The sequence below is a fragment of the Pseudopodoces humilis genome, chromosome 3, assembly GCF_049639895.1.
Source record: "Pseudopodoces humilis isolate 2021_Gansu_Grassland_sample_001 chromosome 3, ASM4963989v1, whole genome shotgun sequence".
NCBI classification, from domain to species: domain Eukaryota; kingdom Metazoa; phylum Chordata; class Aves; order Passeriformes; family Paridae; genus Pseudopodoces; species Pseudopodoces humilis.
In genome coordinates this window covers 104,647,606-104,668,512 of record NC_142202.1, presented here as the reverse complement: position 1 = coordinate 104,668,512, position 20,907 = coordinate 104,647,606, and the positions used below count along the sequence as shown (strand labels likewise).

The 20,907-nt window shown below is 44.0% G+C and overlaps 1 protein-coding gene across 1 annotated transcript; it reads right to left on the bottom strand.

Annotated features, from left to right (window-relative positions):
* Nucleotides 1-8,693: 8,693 nt before the first annotated feature.
* Nucleotides 8,694-20,042, bottom strand: LOC102099943 (b(0,+)-type amino acid transporter 1-like). Its single transcript, XM_005521922.3, has 6 exons — nucleotides 19,299-20,042; nucleotides 17,527-17,660; nucleotides 14,619-14,748; nucleotides 12,588-12,712; nucleotides 12,078-12,165; nucleotides 8,694-11,001 (listed from the first exon to the last, which is right to left on the bottom strand). The coding sequence occupies exons 1-6, from the start codon at nucleotides 20,040-20,042 to the stop codon at nucleotides 10,768-10,770; spliced, it is 1,455 nt and encodes a 484-aa protein (XP_005521979.2). The 3' UTR covers nucleotides 8,694-10,767.
* Nucleotides 20,043-20,907: the final 865 nt, after the last annotated feature.

The window sequence follows — 20,907 nt, the reverse complement described above, 5'->3', positions numbered from 1 at the left end:
CTGTGCAGGGCCAGGACAAGCTGGAGAGGCTGGAGTGGAACTCCAGGAAAGGATGAAGCTAGTGACAATCTGTAGCGTGAGCAAAGGAGCGCTGGCCAGGTTCACATGGGCACTGGTGCTGCAGACATCCTGGCTGCTGCCTCTGGAGATGCGCTCAAAGGGCAGCTGCTGCCCGGCTGCTGGGATGGGGAAGGGATGGAGCAGGATCCTCACACCCCTGCTGTGGCTCCCCACACAGATCCCCAGTGCCAGCATGGTGTGGGACCTGCAGAAAGCCAGGCCTGGTCCCGCAGAGGGGGAGGCGAGCAGGGGCAAACAGCAATGCCCGACTTCCTCCCGCTCCGTATTAATCAGCGCTTTTCTGAATCACTGACCTGCTTCAGCTGTGGGATATCAGCTATGAAATTCAGAAATTAACTCAGGAGCTTTGGATGACTCAGACTGCTAACAAAACACTCCAGGGCAGAAATGAGATGTGGGGAAAATTTACCCTGGGGGTGTCTCTCAATGGACTTTAACTGAGAAAAAATTTAATTTGCAGAACTGAAGCATATTTTATTTACTTTTTTTTAACTAGCATTTTAAATTGAAATAGTCAAATAGATAATCAAGAGGCTCTTAATGGGTTGCTTTTATTGAAAGAGAGTTTGTTTTAAATTCCTCAACCTCGGAGTCCCAGACATATTTCCTTCCCACAAGTGAATTCTCTGTTGAATTTCTCTACTGCATTAATTATGAAAATCAGAATTCACCAAATAAACAGACAAGATGACACAGCACTGATGTTAAGTTGCCCACAGCCTAACCCATGATCCTGCTGGAAGTTGTCTGTAAGTCCCAATGGAAAAGCAGTATGCAGTAGTCATATGTGCTTTTAGGAGTTTGTAAAGACAGAGCTCTTTCTCATGCATCACTGGGCTCCCAAAGATGGGTCTAAGTTATAGCAGCCCTTAGAGTTCACTTAACTCTGCTGCCAAATGTCTGCCTGAGAGAAAAAATACGTACATTTTTGTAGCTAGAAAAATATTGAGGCAAAGGATTTGAAACACTGAGCCATATGGACTCCCTTAGCTCTCTCAGAGCAGCAATGCTTCATTGCAATCAATAAATGTTTCATCATCATTTCTGGTTCAGGGAGGCTTTAAGAAGCCCAGGCTCCATTCTTGGCTCCACTGTCTGCTCTCTGTGAGTTTTAAGCTTTGTTTTGTGTCAATACAGCAGGACTCTGTGCCCTGTTTTCTTCACAAAATGCAGGCTGTGTGCTGTGGACCCCCAAGGAAGAATCAGAATCAGAATCGGAATCAGAATTGGAATCAGAATCTGAGCTGTTTGGACTGGAAGGAACCTTTAAAAGCCATCTAGTCCAAGCTGTCTGCCATGAGCAGGGACATGTTCAACTAGATCAGGTTGCTCAGAGCAACTTGATGAACTTGCTGTTCAGCTTAACCTTGAATATTTCCAGGGATAGGGCATCCACCACCTCTCTGGGTAACCCATGCCATTATTTCTCAACTTACTGTAAAAGCTTTCTTCCTTACAGCTGATGACCCTCTTTCTGTTTAAAACCATAGCCCCTTGTCCCTCTGCAACAAGCCCCTACTAAAAAGTTTGGCCTCATCTTCCAGTACCCTGGTACTGGAGGTTGCTAAGGTCTCCCTGAAACCTTCTCTTCTCCAGGCTGAACAACCCCAACTCTCTCAGCCTGGAGAGGTGTTTGAGCCCTCTGATTGTTTTTGTGCCCTTTTCTGGCCTCACTGCAACAGGTTGATGGCCTTTCCATGCTGGAGACCCCACAGCTGGTTGCAGGAGTGTGGTTAAGATCTCACCAGAGCACAGGAAAGGGGTAGAATCCCCTCCCTTGGCCTGTGCACTCAGCTTTGGATGTATCCCAGGATGTGGTTGGCTTTCTGAAGTGGTGTGGGGTGTTCAGGACAGCTCAGGCTGCTCCACTGCCTGGGTGTAGGGGATGCACAGGAGTAGACTGTGGCAATGGAAAAGACCAGGCAAAATTTTGACATGCTTTTACCCCTGGGAAGCCAATGCTGATGACTGGCAGCTGGAGGGAAGCCAGGTGGCTGTACATTACATGAAATAAACCCTGAGAGCAAAAACTGGGGAAAGATCTGGGGAAATTCCTTCCAAAAGCAAGGCCTTGTGCTGGAGGACACATCTGGATCCCATTTGTTTTCCATCATCCCTGGAGATGCATCAGACTGTTTGAAAACTCCCTGTGACCCACTCAGCCTGTGAGAGACAAGGGCTGGATCTGGCTGTGTTTTCACAGATGGAAGTCTGGGACATGACCAGGGTGAGATTCACTTGGGGGAAGGAGTTCAGAGAGACCTGTGTGTCTTGCACTGGGCTTTGGGAGAACCTCAGCAGGAATTGAGGGGCAGTTTGCCCATGCCTGCCCCTAGTATGGCAATTCTGTGACAGTGGGGGTGGAGGATGATTTAAGGCTTTGTACTTAATGATGCAGGGTTTATATCAGGTTGACTTTCTTGCTTTACTGGTGGCTGTACCTGTTCCTCCCTTACACCCCCCAGCCAATCTAAGCCAAAGCCACACCCACAAAATGCTAAAATAGTGTTATGGACAGTGTGGATCCTCCTTTGGAAAGGATGGTCAGTATCTCAGGGGCAACATAGGTCCCAGGACATTGGCTTTTCCAGAAAATGGAACATAAAATAACCCTGGAGAAATTGCTTCTCTGAGTAGTAACAAAGAGACAATTGTTGAAGCAACCTGCTAATATTCAAAGTGCTTTTAGGAATTAATTAGCTATTGCTGACGTCATTCATGACTGACTACATCTGCCTGGGACATTGTCAGAACCATCAGCCAAAGTTTTTGCCCTTTTGAACTTTATTTTCTAAAACCTCTTACAAGCTAGAGTAGGTATAGTGCTTTACATGTATTTTTTCCTTTGAAAGATTTATGACACAGGTTAGATTATCTCAATTTCTGCTCAAAGCCATAGAAAACATCTCTGTGGCTGCTGACACGTCATGAGCATGCAAGATATTCCCTACAGGAGATGCAGGGGAGGGGATACATCCTTGTATCCAAGTCCAAGGCTGTTGGACTGTTTTTATTCTGCCCCAGGAGGAATGTGCTCCCCTGCTGTCCTACCTGAGGGAATGCTGGAAAAGGAAAACTGAGCTTGTTTGCCAGTCCCACCTCTTCTGAGAAAACACTCCTGGAGGGAGCACTATCCCACAAAGCATTTCCACGGGTCACACGTTGCAAAGCCCATTGAACTGCACAGTAATTTGGGTTCCAGGGTGTAAACTGCATCTATTGAAAAACACGAATGCGTTTCTTCTGCAAGTGCAGGCATTGTATAGCAGAGTTATGCTGAGATGGTCTCTGGCAAATGGTTTAATTTTTGAGGGAGCTTCTGCATATGTACAGCAGAATGCAGATCCTAACTCAGCTACAGCTTCTTTATGTTAGGAACCAACACATCTTAAATAAATTATAACATTCTTCCACCCAAAATCCATCTGCAGAAAAGATATATGTAATTAACTCTTCCCCATTATCCCCTGGGTTTATCTGTTTGCACTCACCTTGGATAATGAAAAAGTCAGATTCATTTTGTGCCCAGTTACACAACCTGAGCCTTGAGTTTTCTCTGTGGGTTTCCAGCAAGCCTTGAGCTCAGCAGAGCAAGGTCCTGCCTGCTTCAGGAGGCAGCTCCTGCTTCCCAACTGGCTTTGATCTCAAGACAAGACAAAGAGCCAAGTTTTTAAAATGCACTACAAAACTACCTCTGGGGGTATCCAACTCGAGCACAAAAGTGTTTTATCTGGATTTCCAAAATGGCAGGGTGAGGGATATGTTTTGAATACAATGATGAATAATTCAGTTTCCATGCATTTGCCTGACTTCACAAGGACTCATCCTGATTTCAGCATGAAAGCTGCCTTCCTTTCTAACCACTACTGCTTCAAGACAAAAAGCCATGGCCCTTGGGAGAATCCCCTGTCCCAGGGCAGTTGCTGCAGCCCAAGAGAAGTGTCCCCAGTGCTGTTCAGCAGGTGGCTCTGGTAGGTGCTGTACTGTGGGTGCCTGGGGTACAGACATAGGGACAGATGGACACAGGAACCAGGAGGCCACTACTGCAGAGGCAAGGACTTGTTCCCTTTTAATATTTCACTTCCAGCCCCAGGACTGCCCTCTCCCTTGCTCCAGAGCTGGCATCTGTCTGTACAACCAGAGGTGTTTTTTACTCGGTCTGCTGCCCCAAAAGGAGCTTTTCTGTTGTAAGTGAAGGACGGCTCTGGGCGGGCAGGGGCTGCATGCAGCTGTCCATTGCAGCACAGTGAAACTGCTCCCTGGGCACGACCGACCCCATTCCTGGGTCTCAGCTCTTTGTCCTGCCCAGCCGCAGTGGTGACAGAGGCTGATGCTGCCGAGCTCTTCAGCCCTGACTGCCACTGCCACCTGCCAGCCCCGCGGTCCCCTGCGATGTCACCTCCCTGCCCCTCGGCTCCCAGGACTCCCTCACCTGCCTTGGGCACAGCAGATATGGGAACTTGTCTGAGCTTAGGGGAGACCTTACTGCTCTCTACAATTACCTGAGAGGAGCTGTAATGAGGTGTGAGTCTCTTCTTTCAAGGACAGGATGAAAGGAAATGCTTTCAAGTTGCTCCAGCGAAGGTTTAGATCAGATATTAGGAAATATTCCTTCACTGAAAGGGTTATCAAGCATTGAAACAGGTTGTCCAGGGATGTGGTGGACTCACCATCCCTGAAGGGATTTTTTAGAAGTGTAGATGTGGTGCTTAGGGACGTAGTTTAATGGTGGCTTGAACTCAATGATCTTAAAGGTCTTTTCCTACCTAAATGATTCCGTGATCTTAAGGAAGCCAATGTTAAGCTGAGGTTTCAGCCCACAGCTGTGCAATACCTTTCCCATCATTCCCATCTGTGCCAATGTCTATTCCAAATCTCCCAATCCCTGTCCTTTGCCCATATACAAGGCTCCTGAGTAAAGTATTTTGGTGCTGTCTGAGGGGGATTTTGCATTGTAAATATGAGGAACATTACTTTTAGCACAAAGTAAACTAAATAAGAGTGGAAAAACAGGCAGGGGTTTGCTGGGCAGGATGTCAGCACAGCCCTCAGGGCAGGAGGAGCAGGAAAGCTTGGCAGGAGGAGTAGGAAAGCTTGCTCCTGGGGGGACATGAGGTGACAGGACCCACTGGGAAGCTGAGGAAGACTGCAGGGGATTTTTAAGGACCATTTCTGCTTCCACAGTGAAGTCCAAGCAGCTCCAAGGGGATGAATAGTGACCATATGCTTCTTTACCCATGGTCATGCTTGTGCCTGGTACATGAGAATCCTGGTAGGAACCTGCAGCAGGATCTGGTCCAACTGTTTTGTCTTGCTCCAAGAGGTGCAGTTCTCCATCCTCAGTGTTTTCCAAGTGTTTTCCTCTGATGCTTGGGATAGTTTGCAGCATCCCCTGGGCATGCTCAGATACATCCATGCTCCTCTGTACTTTCTGTGCATGAAGCATGGCTCCTGCCTGCAGAGTGCCCACACGGCCCCAGTGGACTGCGAGACATCCAGGGACACCAAAAGGGTGGCTCAGCTGGTACAACTTACCAGACTGGCCCTTCAGCCAGAATGAAACACTCCAGATTTTCTGCAGCGACTGCACACTCAATATAGATTGTAAAAGTATAGGTTAGAGGGACTGCTTGGCCTAGGAAGAAAAACTATTGGCATGGTTTGATCTTCTGGCTTCCTCTTCAGCGAGATGAGGTTATTTCCTTTTATTTACAAATATGAATTAATTGAGATTCACAACAGCTCAGACAGGCTGAAGTCTCATTAACTCATCTTTAAACAGGGTGGGATGTGAGTGGAAAACTGAGCACACAGAGCCCTGGAGTAAGGCCACAGCAAAGGGAAGAGGACAGCAGATCCAATACCCTGAGAGATCCTGGAGACAGCTCTGGATTTCTCATTCAGGAACTGGTGGTGCTCCTTGTGCCAGGGCCTGTACCTTCTGCTGGAAATCTGTGTGCATTCTGGTGCCATCTCTTCAAAGGAATCATGACCTGTTGATGATGTTTGGCAACCACAGACTGAGCAATGAAAAAAGGCTGAACCGTTGCTCTAATTTGTTAATGACACAGTTATGCTGTGGGAAAAACAGATTGTGAACTGAAGAACAGGCCCAGAATGTACAAACAGAAAGGCAAACAATTACTGCTTAGCAAAAAAAATAAATTTATTCTGTCATTTCAAAAATTCTGGGCACGCGTCTTTGCTGTTTGGGTGATGTCCATGTCTGGATTTTACATAGGTAATTCAGGCAAGCCAAGACTTGTATGTACAGTAATTCTCTTTCAAGCTACTTCACATTTTCCCTGTTCTCAGCTCCCCTGTTGCCTTTTGTATCACTGCATGGAAACCAGGGCATAGACCATGAAATTAAACAATAACAATTGATGACCAGACTTTAGAAGGAAGAGATGATTATTTATCTGCCAGACACTCAAGCCATAGGGTTCAATGTGTCTGAGGACAAACATGGCATGGTAGCTTGATTTTAAAAACAGATGGGCTATTTCACTAGCCATTAATCTCACTGCTAGTTCACAAGCCTAAGACCACCCATTTATTGTACAACCATGGGTGTGCATCCTTTTTTAGCAAAAGCACTCCTTCATGAGGAATGAGTCACATACACAAAGACCCTGAGAGTATCTAACTAACTAATCAATAAATGGTAAAGTGCAAGATGTAGATCCCCCTGCACTGCTAGACTGAGTCATCCTGGTGCTGGATTTATCACAGCCTAGACAAAGTCTCTAATAAGGGCACAAACTCTACAAGGTAAGGGTTTGTCATTGCCTTCAACAGAGTCAGCTGAAGCTTTCTGACTGACTGAAGTGACTGGCTGAAAGGGTTACACATAGTGGCCTGCATTATGAAAGGTACCTAAGCAGACCAAGGGATGTCAGTGTTTGTAGACTTGACGCCTGTGAGGGCACACTTGGAATTTTACATTCAATTTTCTGACCCCTTCCCAGTTCAGAAGGAAAGCAGAGGAACTGCAGAAAGTTCAGCAAAGAGCTCCCAAGCACAAGTCCAGAGCACTTTGCCTACAAGAAGAAACTTCTTGAGTTGGGCTTGTTGAGTCTGGCAAAAAGAAAAAGAGGCAACATAACAGCAACCTACAGGTCCATGAAAGAGAGTTACAAAATGGATGGAACCACTTTGGCAGCAGAAGATGATACAGGGAAAGGCAACAGCCACAAACTGCAGCTTGAGATGTTCAGATTGACTTCAGTAAAATTTCTTTATCCAGAGAGCAGTGCAGAGAGATGGTGGTCTCTCCATCCTCAGTGTTTTCCAAAACATGAAGAGACAGAGGCACATGTAACCTACTTTACATGATAACAGTCCTGCTTCAAGAAGGAAGTTGGACAGGAGACCTCCAGAGGGGAGTTCCAACCTATGCTGGAATGGTCTGTGATTCCCAGAGCTGACTGTATTTATTCAGTCCCTGAAGAGAGAAGATCACCTAAGTGTGATGACCTGAAGAGCAAGTTAACATTGCTGAGAGAGTCCAGTGAGGTCATTTTTATTCCCTGTGTCCCAACAAAGAGCAGGAGAGACTAAACACCAAACCCTGTGCACTGGCTGAAAACTGTCCAGATAAATCCAGTCAGTCCAAGTGGGCGAACTGTGTTTCTTGAACAGAGGAAAATTAAAGTAATCATGAATTCTGCTCTGTCCCACCCAATCATAAATTTGTCCTCAACCACAAATTATGGCAATCACTTGAACTTGGGCATATGAGCATGCCTGACTAGAAAATCATCAAAGAAGGATTTTCTGTGCTGTCACACACACTGGACTGTCCTTTACTGTCCCCAAGTGTAATCCATCTCTGATGCTCCTGAGGAAGTCAGGAAAAAGTCCAGAACACATTCAGCTTTGTGCACTAAGGTAAAACTCCCGACTGGTTGTTGCAGGTTGACAGCTGAAGGATGGAACTCAATTATACTCAGGGTCTTGAGATGAAGTAGAGATCTTACAATTATCTTGAGGTCAAGGCTGATAGTCCATTTTTCCTTTGAGCCTGTGAAGAAAGGGTCTAAGCAGAGGTCACAGGGATCTGGAGCTTTGGAAACACAGGACCAATAAGATCTTGTAGTATAACCTGTACAAACTGCAGGTACAGAACTCTGAACACTGTCACATTGTCACTGTGCCGCAGGAATGAACGGTAAGGATGTGTTGCCTCTTCCTGGCACTTCTATTGTAAATGTCTCATGAAGGAAAAAGAGATTCCAATTTACATATCCTGGGGCTGAATAGAAAAGCAATCATTTTGAAAAATGAATGTACACACATATAAACACCCACACATGTTGTTAAACCTTCTGACCAAGGAGAGATAAGCCTGATGCTGATTATTTATGATCATGCAGTAAAATTTCTGTGGAATTGTTTTTCTTGGATGAAAAACAGAAACAGACACATTAACTCACTTTATTGTAATGCCCATTTTATTGTAATTATCTTGAAATTATCTGAGCTTTCAGCATCTTGTTTTGGCATTACAAACACCTGCAAATCCTAGGCAAAATAAATAAAAAAATAACATCTTGTTAAAATAATATCTATAGAAAATTAAATTGGTGCAAAGTATGATAATTGCAGCTTTTCAGTTCCCTTATATCCATACACAAACCCGTAACACATAAAGGCTATTTATTCAAAGTGCTATGTCTTTTCATGTTCTTTATAAGAGCACAGCCCCATATGATAGGCTTCATAAATAGGTAGAAAAAAGATTGTTTAAAAAAAATTATAATCAGAGAAATTGTATTATTCTGATTTTTAGGTAAGTAGCTGAGATGCAGCTCCTTGTTTCCCTGACATCAGATGAAGAGCCTGGGGCAGTGGGGGGAAGGTAATCTAGAGCTCCTAACCTCATTAGTCCTTTTAAGAACATCCTCTCCTTTAAGAGATGCATCCCAAGAATTTTATGTTGTCAGGAGATTCAGAAGGAAAAATTGTTCCCTCATTGGCCTTTGTTGGTAACTCCACTAAGAATCAGTGGAAGGAAATCCTCCTAAATACTATTTAAGCTAAGGATTTGGATGAGTGGCATCTGGCCTACCCATTATCATACCTAACACTTGGAAACAACAGACTGTTGGCACATCCCTGTAGCTGCTCACATCACCACTCAGACGAACAGAAGGTGTGACATTACAGAATGAGATTGTAATCAGATACACAGCTCTGAGATGGGCTGGAAGAGGGAGGATCAAGTGACCTGTGTTCTAGGATCACAGCAAGTTAGGTAAAAGGTAGCAGGATTGTAGCAGGTTCTAAGAAGAATGCTGACAGCAAGTTAACTTTCAGTACTTTAACAAGGCATTTTAGGGACTAACTCCTACACCCTTTTAGTCTCTGACAGGACAGGTACCATCCTGGAACCAGCTGGAAAAATGTGAAGAAAACAGCTTATAGTACCTCTCCTTCCCCTAGAGCAGGAAAAAACCAGTTGCACCTCAGGATAATGGGAAACAACAGTGACTTCAGTGACGTGTGGGTGAGAACACAGCCTGTGACTTTTGTGCTGTGCCTTTAGAATCATAAAAATTGATGGAAATGGCTGTGGTAGGAAAGGTGAGAACTGAGATCTCACCACCTTTCTGCACACTGCTCCAAGGCTGAACTGCCCTCATGGGGCACATTTCTTCTAAGTCCAGCCTGAACACCTCAAGCCACAGCTTGTAACCATTGCTCTTGAGTTTCCATTACAAAGAAGGTGGTCTTCACAACTCTACCCTTGAACAGCATGAATGCATGATTTCAGGTGTTGAGTCCAAACAGACAGACTGTTCCCTTGCTCTGCTGGCCACACTTCTCCTAATGTAGCCCAGTATGTGGTTTCTTTATTTCCTAGTCAGAGTGTCTTGCTGGCACATATGCTCTAGGGTTTTAGTTGTTTTGTTTCTTCCTCATTTTGTCACAAAAGAAGTTATTTGTCTTCGGGGGGATCACAGGAAGCACATGGTGAATGTTGGTACTCGAGTGATGCTGCTTGTGTCCACATCATGAATGGATGGATCCCAGATAACAGGCACATTCTCAACTAAGGAAACTGACAGAGCTTTAAAGCACTTCTTGTCTCATGTCAGAGGGCTTGCTGTGGGAGATGTGGGTTGATTTCTGAGACAGGGAAAGGACTGTTGTGACTGCACACTTGGAGCTGGAAGAAGCATAATCTTCCCAGAGTGAATATGTGAGTGAAAAAGAGTTTATTTCTTGTGGCTGTGGAGAGCCTTTCCTTTATTGATTTGAGAAGCTCTGCAGTCACAGTGAGCAGAACTAGGTGTAAATAATTAAATGCATTGCCAGGAATGGCTTTGGCTTCCAGCCTGCTATAGGAAAAATATTTCATCTTCTATCTTTTGATGCTTTTTATCTTGAAATATGAGATAAGATCCTGAGAAACAGACCTTTTTGGGATGAAAAAAACAAAAGCACATATTCCTTTGGAATCTATATGTAATGCCAAGGCAGAGCTGAAAAGGAGAAAAACATGTCTCCAGAATTTTAGGGAATCATGAGGAGTCACAGCTGTAGTCTATCTCACATGGACACATGTCACTCGCATTCTACTCATTGCTCTTTACAGAAGAATATTTTCTGAGCCTTGAAAACCAAGGCACTGGGACAAACCATGAAGTGTAGCCAGCCATGTGAAGGGAAGATGTTATCTCAATTTGCATCCCTGGTAGTTGGAGCAACTTCCAGCAACAACTGGAGGTGTAAAGTGGCTCTCTGTAAGAAGCGAGGGTGGTACTTAAAGCGAACCAGTGGGAAATAAAAAATGATGCCACTGAAGATGAACAGGACGATGTAGAGGATCTCTATTTGGGGTTGGTCAATGATGGGAGCTAACACCAGGTACACAGCTGCCACCAGCACAATTATGGGGATGATAATTGGAACCTGTGAAAGCAAAACACCAGCATAAGAGGTCATGTTATTCTGGGCCTCTGTGTCTGGACAACCCTGGAACTTCTGCAGAAGGCTTTTTAGATGAAACCTTTCTGCAACCTGAGGTATTACCTAGAAATACGAATTAATGGCGACATCCTGCTTCTCAGCATACCCCCACTTCAAGGCTGAACATCCCTGCAAGAGCTACAAAACCATATCACAGCTTAACCCCTGGTCTTTCTTGCCCTCCTAGACCTGAAAGTGCAGACTACTGGGTTTAATGCCAGGTCTGTTCTTGCTCTCCCTACTACCTTGCATCTAAAAGCCAAGCTGTGGACAAAACACACAGCTATTGTATTCAAATAAACTTTACCTTGGCACCCTTGCACAAAAAGTTTTAACCATGTGTTGATAGACAGGTGGACAGGCAATCTCAGAGGCAATTTCTGTAAGCCTGATCAGAAAGCATTTAAACTTCAATTTGAAGCCACCCTTCCTCAAAGGAGGGTGGCTTGTGCCTTCATTAATTAATAATCCTCAGTCACCAAGGAAGCACTGCAAATCAGCTCACTCATGGCATCAGGGGAAGAACACTTGACTCCTGATTTCCTTCCTTTTATCTGTTTTTTGGGGAACAAACCTGTTCCCATGTCATCTCCAAGAACTTGGGGTACCCCACCTAAGTTATTTTTTCCTCTGCCAAGTTCTTACGCCTGATCTCCCCTCCAAGGAGTTTGCCCAGAGTCTGTGACCATAAACAGGTGATTACAATGTTGATCAGAATCATCCTTCATTTACCACTTAAATCTTTTAGGAAAAAAGAGGATATGGTAGATATATTTTCATAGTGAGGAGGCAGGGCATTATTAGCTTATCAAGACAGAGAATTCAACCTTGACTTATGCCTGTCTGTTCACACTATCTCACCCCTTGTTGGCTTTGCTGATACAAAACTTGAAATGAGAAAAGGAAGGACAACCACATTAAATCTGTAAGCCACCAATGCTCACTCTTTTCTCTAAATGTTCTCTTAGTCACTTGAACAATATAGAAAAATATTTGAGGGTTTTATGTTATTACTTTACCTTGTAAGATCTTGGCAGTTCTGGTTTCTTGATTTTTAAATACAGGAGCCCAGAAATAGTCATTCCATAGAAAAGCCATGCCACAAAACTGGAAGAAAAGAGAAAGAAAATAGACAGCATTAAACTTGGGGTGAGATAATCCAGGAATATCAGTCCTGCCTTGCAGATCCCAGATGTTCATATCTCCAATTAAAAAGGTAAATATTGATATAAATTTAGCAGTTCTTCCATTAATTTCCTTTCTAGATCAAACAATGAGAACTTTAGAATTATCTGAACATTGCTGATTCAATGGGGATGAATCACATTCAGTTAAGTCTCTAGTGACAGGAGCATTCACACATTGCAAAGGTGCTGGTTCCCAGTCTCTTCTTTCTTCCCTCCTAGTCTCCCCACTATTGGCTAGAAAGCAATAGCCCAGGCTCAAAAAGATAATGCAAGAAAATACTTATAAACAATGTAAAACCCAGGAGCACAGGGGATGCAAACAGAAACCCTACACACACATACCTGAAAAAGTTCACAATACTGGTAAAGCTTCCTGATATTATCATTATTAAAGACATTGCAGACGTAAACAGTAGAGCAGGGGAGGGCGTGAGGCATCTCACGTGAGCCATGGACAGAATGTCTGGCTGAAAAACAAAGCAAAACTCTGTGTCATGGTATGGTGGACTCAGAGGTCCTTACTCACCCCCCTCAGCTGCGGGTGGGAGCTCTGCCTGCAGCCACAGCCATTCGTAATCAGCAAATAAGTGTCATATAAAACCAGACCAACTTCCAAGGAGTGTAAATACAGAAAACTCCTTCAAGGGTATTTTTATTGTGTCTCACTGGTTTCATATCAAATATGCTCAGTTTGAATTTTTAATTTCCAACAAAAATATCATGCAAGGACTTTTGCTAGAGATGAGTGTCTGAGAAATGGCATAAGCATTCAGCACATAGACTAGTATGGTCAGATTCGGACCATCTGTGCACTTCTCAGCACAGAGCTTGCCAGGATAGAGCAGACACTGTCCTTAGAGAGACAAGTTGAGGAACCAGTAACCACTGAAACCAGGAACCACCCAAACCAGCCACCACCAGTCCAGTCATCTCTACCAATCTGGTCATTCATATGCATAAAAGATTCCCTGCTATGAACCAGGAGTGGAGCAAGTGTGGAATCATAGATTCATGGAATGATTTGAGTTGCAAGGGACCTTAAAGATCATCTAGTTATAACAACCTTGCTGCAGGCAGGGACACCTTTCACCAGACCCGGCTGCTCAGAGCCCCATCAAGCCTGGCCTCAAACTTCCAGGGACTGGGCATCCACAACCTCTCTGTGCAAGCTATTTCAGTGCCTTCACATCTGAGGACAGAAATTCCAGATGCTGTGGGTAGGAAGGACCAAAAAAGCAGAGAGATTCAGGAGGAATACAAGAGGCCGGCTCAAAAGAGAGGATAAATGCAGCTCAGCTTTTTTTCTCCTTTGTGGAGCAGTGTGGTTAAGTGTGTGTGAAGGAGTACCTGTGAATGAGGAGGTCTGTATCAGCAGCTGGGATGTGGCAGCAACCTCAGGGATTTGTATGCCCAGGTAGCAGTAACTGGGGGGACTGGGATCCAGAGGCTGAGTATCTGAGCTCAGCTACTGGAGGAACCCACACTGTACATATGTTTCTATATGTATTTCTCACTAATAGACCCCTGATCAGCCAGAGAGGAAATCAAAGGCCCTTGGTGTTGTTAGTGCTGGTGTTTGTGTGAGCCCCAGGTAAGTCTGTATGTGCAGCTCTGTAGTTCCCTGCTGTCTCTGTATGTATATATGCAGCTATACATGTATGTATGTGTGTACATAAATATGTTTCATACCTGTGTTTGTGTGTGTGGCTACTGGGAATACATGCTGGACTTACTGGTTGGACCAGGGAGAAGGGATCTGCAGCAGCCTGACCTCCACTGGTTTAGATCTGGCCCACCTAACCAATGATAAACCCAAGCTAGGAGAGATGTAAGGCTTGGTGTCACCTTGTAATTGCTATGAAGCTTCAAGAGCAGAGATATCCTATGCTACATCTAAGCTGTTCTACCCATGAGAAGGCTGGATCACCCCTGAGACCAACCTGTGTAGTCAGTACAGCGTGCAAAGGCAGCTGGCTGGTGCTGGGCTACCTTCCCAGAGCGAGCAAAAGTGCCTTACAACACATAAGTGTGGCCAGGTTCCCCTTCCCTGGCAGGTGTACTGTCACCCCACTGCCTGTGCCTGGTGTTCCAATGCAGCAATATTTGACTGGTTCATTTCAAAGCTGTTCTTAAAATTCAGGCTAGATGTGAATATGTATTTTTCTGAAATCACCTGACAGAAGAAGAAAGCCCAGAGACAACATATACCTTACATTTGAAAGAGATTGGGACTAAAGTCATTGAGCAAGGAACAGACCGCCTGAAGAGCTATCATTCTGCCAGTTGAACATACACAGTGTTTTCCTGACTGCTTTAGTGTCACAAGAAGGTGAAGTTGCTCAAAGTAAGCGAGACCCCTTTCTCTGTGCTTACCATATGTCCCTCCCTGGCAGCAATGTAGCACACACGGCCTCCGCTGAAGAACGTGCCATTCGATGAACCAAACGTAGACAGAGCCACCGACAGGGAGATGAGCCATGCCCAGCTGCCCAGGACTTTGTCCCTGAGGTGGGAAAGAGTTCACAGCACAAGAGCAGTTCATAGATGTATTGAATATTCACTGTAGAGCCAGACAGGTTTCATCCCTCCATTATTTCTGTATTATACTGATTTTTTTTCTGAAGTCTTTCTAATGATTTAAAGTCTTCTTGCAATTCACATAATATTTAGTGACTAGTAAGTTTGTCTTGTCTGACAGCTTTTCTTTCTGCTATATATATTCTGTCCACACTGCAATGGTGTACAACACCAAAGCGGTCACAACAGGCAAAAACACCTTTTTTGTGTACTGATGCTGTGGCAAAACGCCTAAAGACACTGCTATCACAACCAATAATATTAGCTTGGAAATCACAGAAAAACTATTCCCATCACACTAGAAGAAATATTCTGCATTACAACCTCTTCCTGAATATGCACAGGATTTTAACCCTTTAATCCCACATGCACCTATTTCTGCTCTTCTGTGAATCAGATTTAAGCCAAAGCAATGGTTTGAATTCCAGATGTTTGGTTCTACAACACATTCAGACACTTCTGGTTTGCTTTCTCCCTAACAGAAGAATTAGCAGAGTTACAGAGTTCAAGACAAACATTTGAAGGAATGATAATTTTCTCACCTAAAAGTGAAGATTGTCTTTTGGAATGAAGCAACATTAAGAGTACTAATAGAGTAATAAATACTGGTGTTTGAGGTAATTATCACATATACAAACACTCTGTTTATCTAACTGGCAAAAATCCAAAACTCAAATGTTTTTTAGACCACTTTATTTACAAGCAAACTGAAACCTGTGGTTGCTGTTAAATCATTGTCATCAAAGAAACGCTGGGAAGAGTTTCCTGAGCTCCTTTTGTGGCTGTACCTCTCACCACTGAACAATGTTTCTTTCTGGCAGTTTTTCTCTTGTGTAGGGAATAAATGCATTTAAATGTGACAAGTCCTCCTCTGGCTTCTTTATACTCCTCCCATTCTTTCTTAATGGCCTGAATAGCTGCATCTCTTGCTTGTGAGCCACAACCTTCACCCCCTCCTCAGACTGGCTCCCTACCTGTTCCCCAGCCTTTGAGTGCCCAGCTTTCTTGTGACTAGTTCAGTATTTCTTCCTGAATTGCTCTCTTGGGTGAAAAGGTTAATCAGGCAGGAAAAGGAGATGTGTTACAAAGGAGGAAGCTCACAAATAACTTGTTAATTAGGAATGATGGGAAAGGAAGTGCAGGGAAAGTTCATGACACTGCAGCTTAGTAAGGCTTTGAGACATGCTCAAACAAAGCACTAGACCTTTAAAATCTCTTACTCATAATGATGTGAAAGGCTATTAGACAACACATCCAGCAAGAGCTCAGTCAGATCTTCAAGTGGGAGATTTTGTGGAATGCACACAGAAGCAAGGCTGCTGCTGACTTTTCCAGAAGAGGATGAGCAGAACATAACCTGTGTCATCATTTCTGCCAGACATTTTTAGGGCATGATTTAGGGCAATCAGGGATTCTGTGTCTTTGGAAATATTTAGACTAAGGCTGGATGTTCTGCTAGAAGATCACTGATGGTGTCTATACCTCTCATGATGGTCCCTTCCTTCTCTTCCTAAATTCCTTGTCTTGTACAGAAACTGTTTAATGACACCAAATACTTCAGGTTGATGAAAGGTAGAAATTGTTTCTCTGCAGCTCTGGAAAAACACAAGCCAATTGAAGTTACAGTTACCAGAGGCTACCCAACCTGTGTATAACACCTCTCAAAGGTGTCATTGAGATCAATGCCATTTTCCATTTCCCCACAGAGAGAGAAACTGAGACAAAAGACTTGGGTCTGCTCTAAATTCCAGGTGCCAAGTGGACAGGATTCACCCAGTTAACTCCAGTCTCACTCTCAATCCACTGCTTCTGCATTAGCAGGGCAGCACAGTGCTGTCTCCATTTCCCTGGAGATATTTTAAATGTGGGTCATTTCTCAGTCCCCAAGTCTGGATATGTACCCTGGCTGCATTCCCAGTACCTGTGGGGAGATGCTCGTGGTGTGACCTTCACCCCTCCTTTATGAACACTTTCCCTGAGGTAAAACATGAAACGGGAGGAGCTACAGGTTCCCAGTATAAACAAAGGGAATTGGGGAGTAAGGAATGTGCCATCTTGGCATCCTAGAGGCACCTTGGAGACCATGGCCAGATGGAGCTGGTCAGCCTTGGCCTCATAGAACCATAGAATTATAGAATCATAGAACAGTTTGGAACCTTGAAAATCACCCTCTTCCAAGCTCCTGCCATGGGCAGAGACGCCTTCCACTAGACCAGGTTGCTCAAAACCCCTCCAACCTGACCTTGAAGGTTTCCAAGGATGGGGCATCCAGAGCTTCTCTGGGCAACCTGTGACAGTGCCTCACCACCCTCACAGTAAAGCATTTCTTTCTTATGTCTAAGCTAAACCTACTCTCTTTCAATTTGAAGCCATTCCTGCTTGTTCTACTTCTAATGTCCTTGTAGAAACTTCCTTTCCAGATCTCTTGTAGCCCCTTTAAGCACTGGAACATGCTATAAGGTCTCCCTGGAACTTTCTCTCCTCTAGGCTGAACAGTCCCAGCTCTCCCAGACAGTGTGCTTCAGCCCTCTGAGCATCTTTGTCACCTTCTTCTTCTCTGTAACATGGCCTGACAGCTCCTCCTGGTCTGACCAACGCAGTGCTGCCATCCCCTCTGGGAACAACATTCAAATCTCCTGAAACTCAGGAGAGAACCAGTGTTTCTCAGGGCTGCACTGCCCGTGTTGCCCCACGCAGAGCTCACCCCCAGGTGACAGCCACAGCTCCTGAAGACAGCAGCTCAGAGGGAGTCATGGCTGCCAAGTAGCTCACATTTACCAGCAAATACAGGCACGTAACCAAAGGAATGGCGATCATCAGAGCTCTGGGGAGGGTCACCTGGAAATGGGATGACAGCAGCGTTAGGTGAAGCACATTTATGCCTGCACTGTGCTTTTTTTATTTTGTTTTTGCCACCACCCACATCTCTTATTCAAATTCCTCCACGCCCTAAGAACCCAGAACAAGACACAGATCCAGATTCACATGCCAGTTTTCACATCAGTCTTGTACAGTTCTGAAGTTAGTCTAAAAAACCCCACAACCAACCAAACAAAACAAACAAAAAACCCCACCAATTCTTAATAAAAATGTTTTGATTTGTAGCTGCCCAATATGCCTTTTGCATAGTTCCTGATTATTTTATTATTGATTTATTTGCTATTAGTGTGTTATGTCTCCTGGTGTGCTGCATCTTCCCATAAACACCCCACTGCCATGGACAAAGTTCCAGTGTGTGTTGCATCACATTTAACTACTCCACAGTTTAAATCAAAACGGAGTTGATCTCAAAGGAGATTTGCTCTAGAAAGGAAATATTTATTTTTTATTAGTGGCAGGATTGTGTCTTAGAACACCACAGGATCATTTTAAAACTCAATAAAATCAACAGCGTCTTACACAACTGAAAATACCAGGAAATGGCAACTGTATGCATCCGAGAATCTGAAATATAAATTTTTGCATTCCCCATTCTCAACACAGAACAAGATACAGCAATTCCTAATAGTGGTGTCTCCACTCTGGAAGGGCCTGAATATCACTGCTCATGATCCTGTGGGAGAGAGTGATCCTGGGGTCTTTGCTGCCATTTAGGTTAATGTTTAACTGTGTATTTTCATTTAATCTGTAGGATCTAGCGTGCTGCGCTGGTAGAAAGCACTTTCTATAAACTCTGCACTCATATAACTCTTACAAAATAAGAGTTGTTCACTGCTGCAGTGTTTGATCTGTGAAAATGGGTAATATGGCGCAGTGAAGGCTGATGTGAGATGCAGGTGAGCTACTTCAGTTCCTATAGCACAGACTACACAGTGCTAAAATATAAATATTTAAAGATAGGGATCATTCACAAAATTAGATTCCCTTTCCAATGAGGTTTGGCTTTCTCTGAAGTTGCCCCTTGATGCAACAGGGACAGATAAAGTAGTTCTCTGAAACACAGAATATAGATCAAGTATTTAAGGAAATACATGGTGTTAAGAATACTTTATGGATTACAGTAGTGAGTGCTTTTCTGAATAAATCTAGGTGTCTACAGTGAGATCCTCTAAACACTAAGACAAAACTTCATCCCCAAAGCACCCAAGTGCTGCCTAATAATTTCTTTCCAGTCAATGGGTTATTTTAGGACTTTCATAGGACCACAAGATGGTTTGGTTTGGATTGGAAGGGATCTTAAAGATTATCTAGTTCTAAACCCCACGCAATGAGCCAGGGTTCCTTCCACTACACCAGGTTGCTCAAAGCCCCACACAAGCCACTTTTGAACACTTCTGGGGATGGGGCTTCCACAATGTCTCTTGTGAGTGTCTCACCACCCTCACTGTAAATCCCTTGATTACCACTCTTGACACAATCACAGATAGAATCAAACATATTAGCAGCAGGATTAAGTAAAACCCAACTCACTCACTCACTCACTCACTCACTCATTCACTCACTCACTCACTCACTCACACTCACTCACTCACTCACCTCAGGCTTCTTCAGTTCCTCAGTCACATAATTTAGGTTGTTCCATCCATCATAGGACCAGAGTCCCTGGTAAAATGCCACTCCAACTGCCCCAATACCTGAAGTTGTGCCTTGAAAACCATTCTGAAAACTCAGAGTTTGTCCCTTGGCAAGCAGCACCAATCCACCCACCACAATCACCAACAAAGCCAAGAGTTTGGCAGCTGTAAAAATGTTCATAACAGATGTTGCCAGCCTCACGTTGAGACAGTTGATGATAGTTAAGATCAGGATGCAGGCGGCAGCTGTACATTTGACGGCAACCTGCGGAGATGAGCATCCTGGGTAGAACGGCGCAATGGCGTACTCAGCAAAGCTCAGACAGACAGCTGCCAAACCAGCTGGTCTCACCAGGATGACAGAAGTGTAGGCGAAAAGGAAAGCAGGAAAGGAACCAAAAATCCTCAAAATGTATATATATTCTCCTCCAGACTCTTTAATTATTGTTCCAAGCTCAGCGTACGACAAGGCTCCAAACATGGCCAGGAGACCACATGCTGCCCAGATCAGCAGGCTGCTGGCAGGGTTCCCCATGTGATGTAGTACCCACTCAGGGGACATAAAGATCCCCGAGCCTATCATGGTGCCTGCAATTAATGACACACTGCTAATCAGGCCGACCTCTTGTCTCAGTCTTAACTTCTCCTTCCCTTCACTCAGATCTGTGGACGAATGAAGTGGATCTGTTGTCTTCCTTTCCCTCATTGTGGAAATGTGAGCAGATGTTGTTGTAAGGAGAGAATCTGAAAAAGGATTAAGGCATTTGAATAAGGACTACCTCAGGCTTTAAGGTTTAGTTAATAATTACAAAAGTCATGCTGAAGGCTGTTGAGAAACACCAACTTATCTTCTGCATTTCACATTCTTTTATTACCCATCTTATCTTGGTAATTTATTACACTGAGTTTGATTATCCCTGAATCTCACTGCAAGTAATGGTAATGGATAGTATCCAGCAGCACCTCAAAATCACTCAGCAAGTTACTGGACTGTGATCCTGGTTATCTCTCCTTTAAATCATGCTTCAAACAGCCTCTGAAATAAGGATCAGGTAAGCAAAGTCCCCATGCAAATCTGTACTTTATTATTTGCTTAAAAGTCAATGTTCAAGCACTCAATTCAGTGCTCAATCATATTTTCATTCTTCACTGTAGTATGATCAAACAAACAAGTCTGTTGGCCAACATGCTAAGGCTTTGCTCAACAAGGAACATTTCCAGTGTCTTAATCAAAGAAATAGAAATGTTTTGCTAAGCACAGTCCAGAGACTTTTTCTGCACAGTAGTAGAGGGTAATATGGATTTTTTCCATTTTTAGAAATTGCACGAGGAGAAGCATGAAAAGGCTACAATTACATTTTTCCAGGGCATTTTTACCGTTGTACATAAGGTGGGTACACTCCTACCAGCCACAATCTTCAGAGCACTTTGTCACAGCTCATCATACACACATTTCAATGCACATGTGACAGATGGCAAAAGCTTTTGAAGACCCCTCACCCTTACTTAGATATCTAACCCATAAAATTCCAGACCTTGAGGCAGGTTCTGCTATAAATACGACTGTTACA

Bases quoted from the DNA above. Each gene is read 5' to 3' on its own strand.
- LOC102099943 (XM_005521922.3), bottom strand. From the start codon at position 20,042: ATGAGGGAAAGGAAGACAACAGATCCACTTCATTCGTCCACAGATCTG. The intron at 14,749-17,526 runs GTGAGCTCTGCG...TTCCCACCTCAG, and splicing joins GCTGTGGCTGTCACCTGGGG to GGACAAAGTCCTGGGCAGCT. The intron at 12,166-12,587 runs GTATGTGTGTGT...CTTTTCTTCCAG, and splicing joins AGTATTGTGAACTTTTTCAG to TTTTGTGGCATGGCTTTTCT.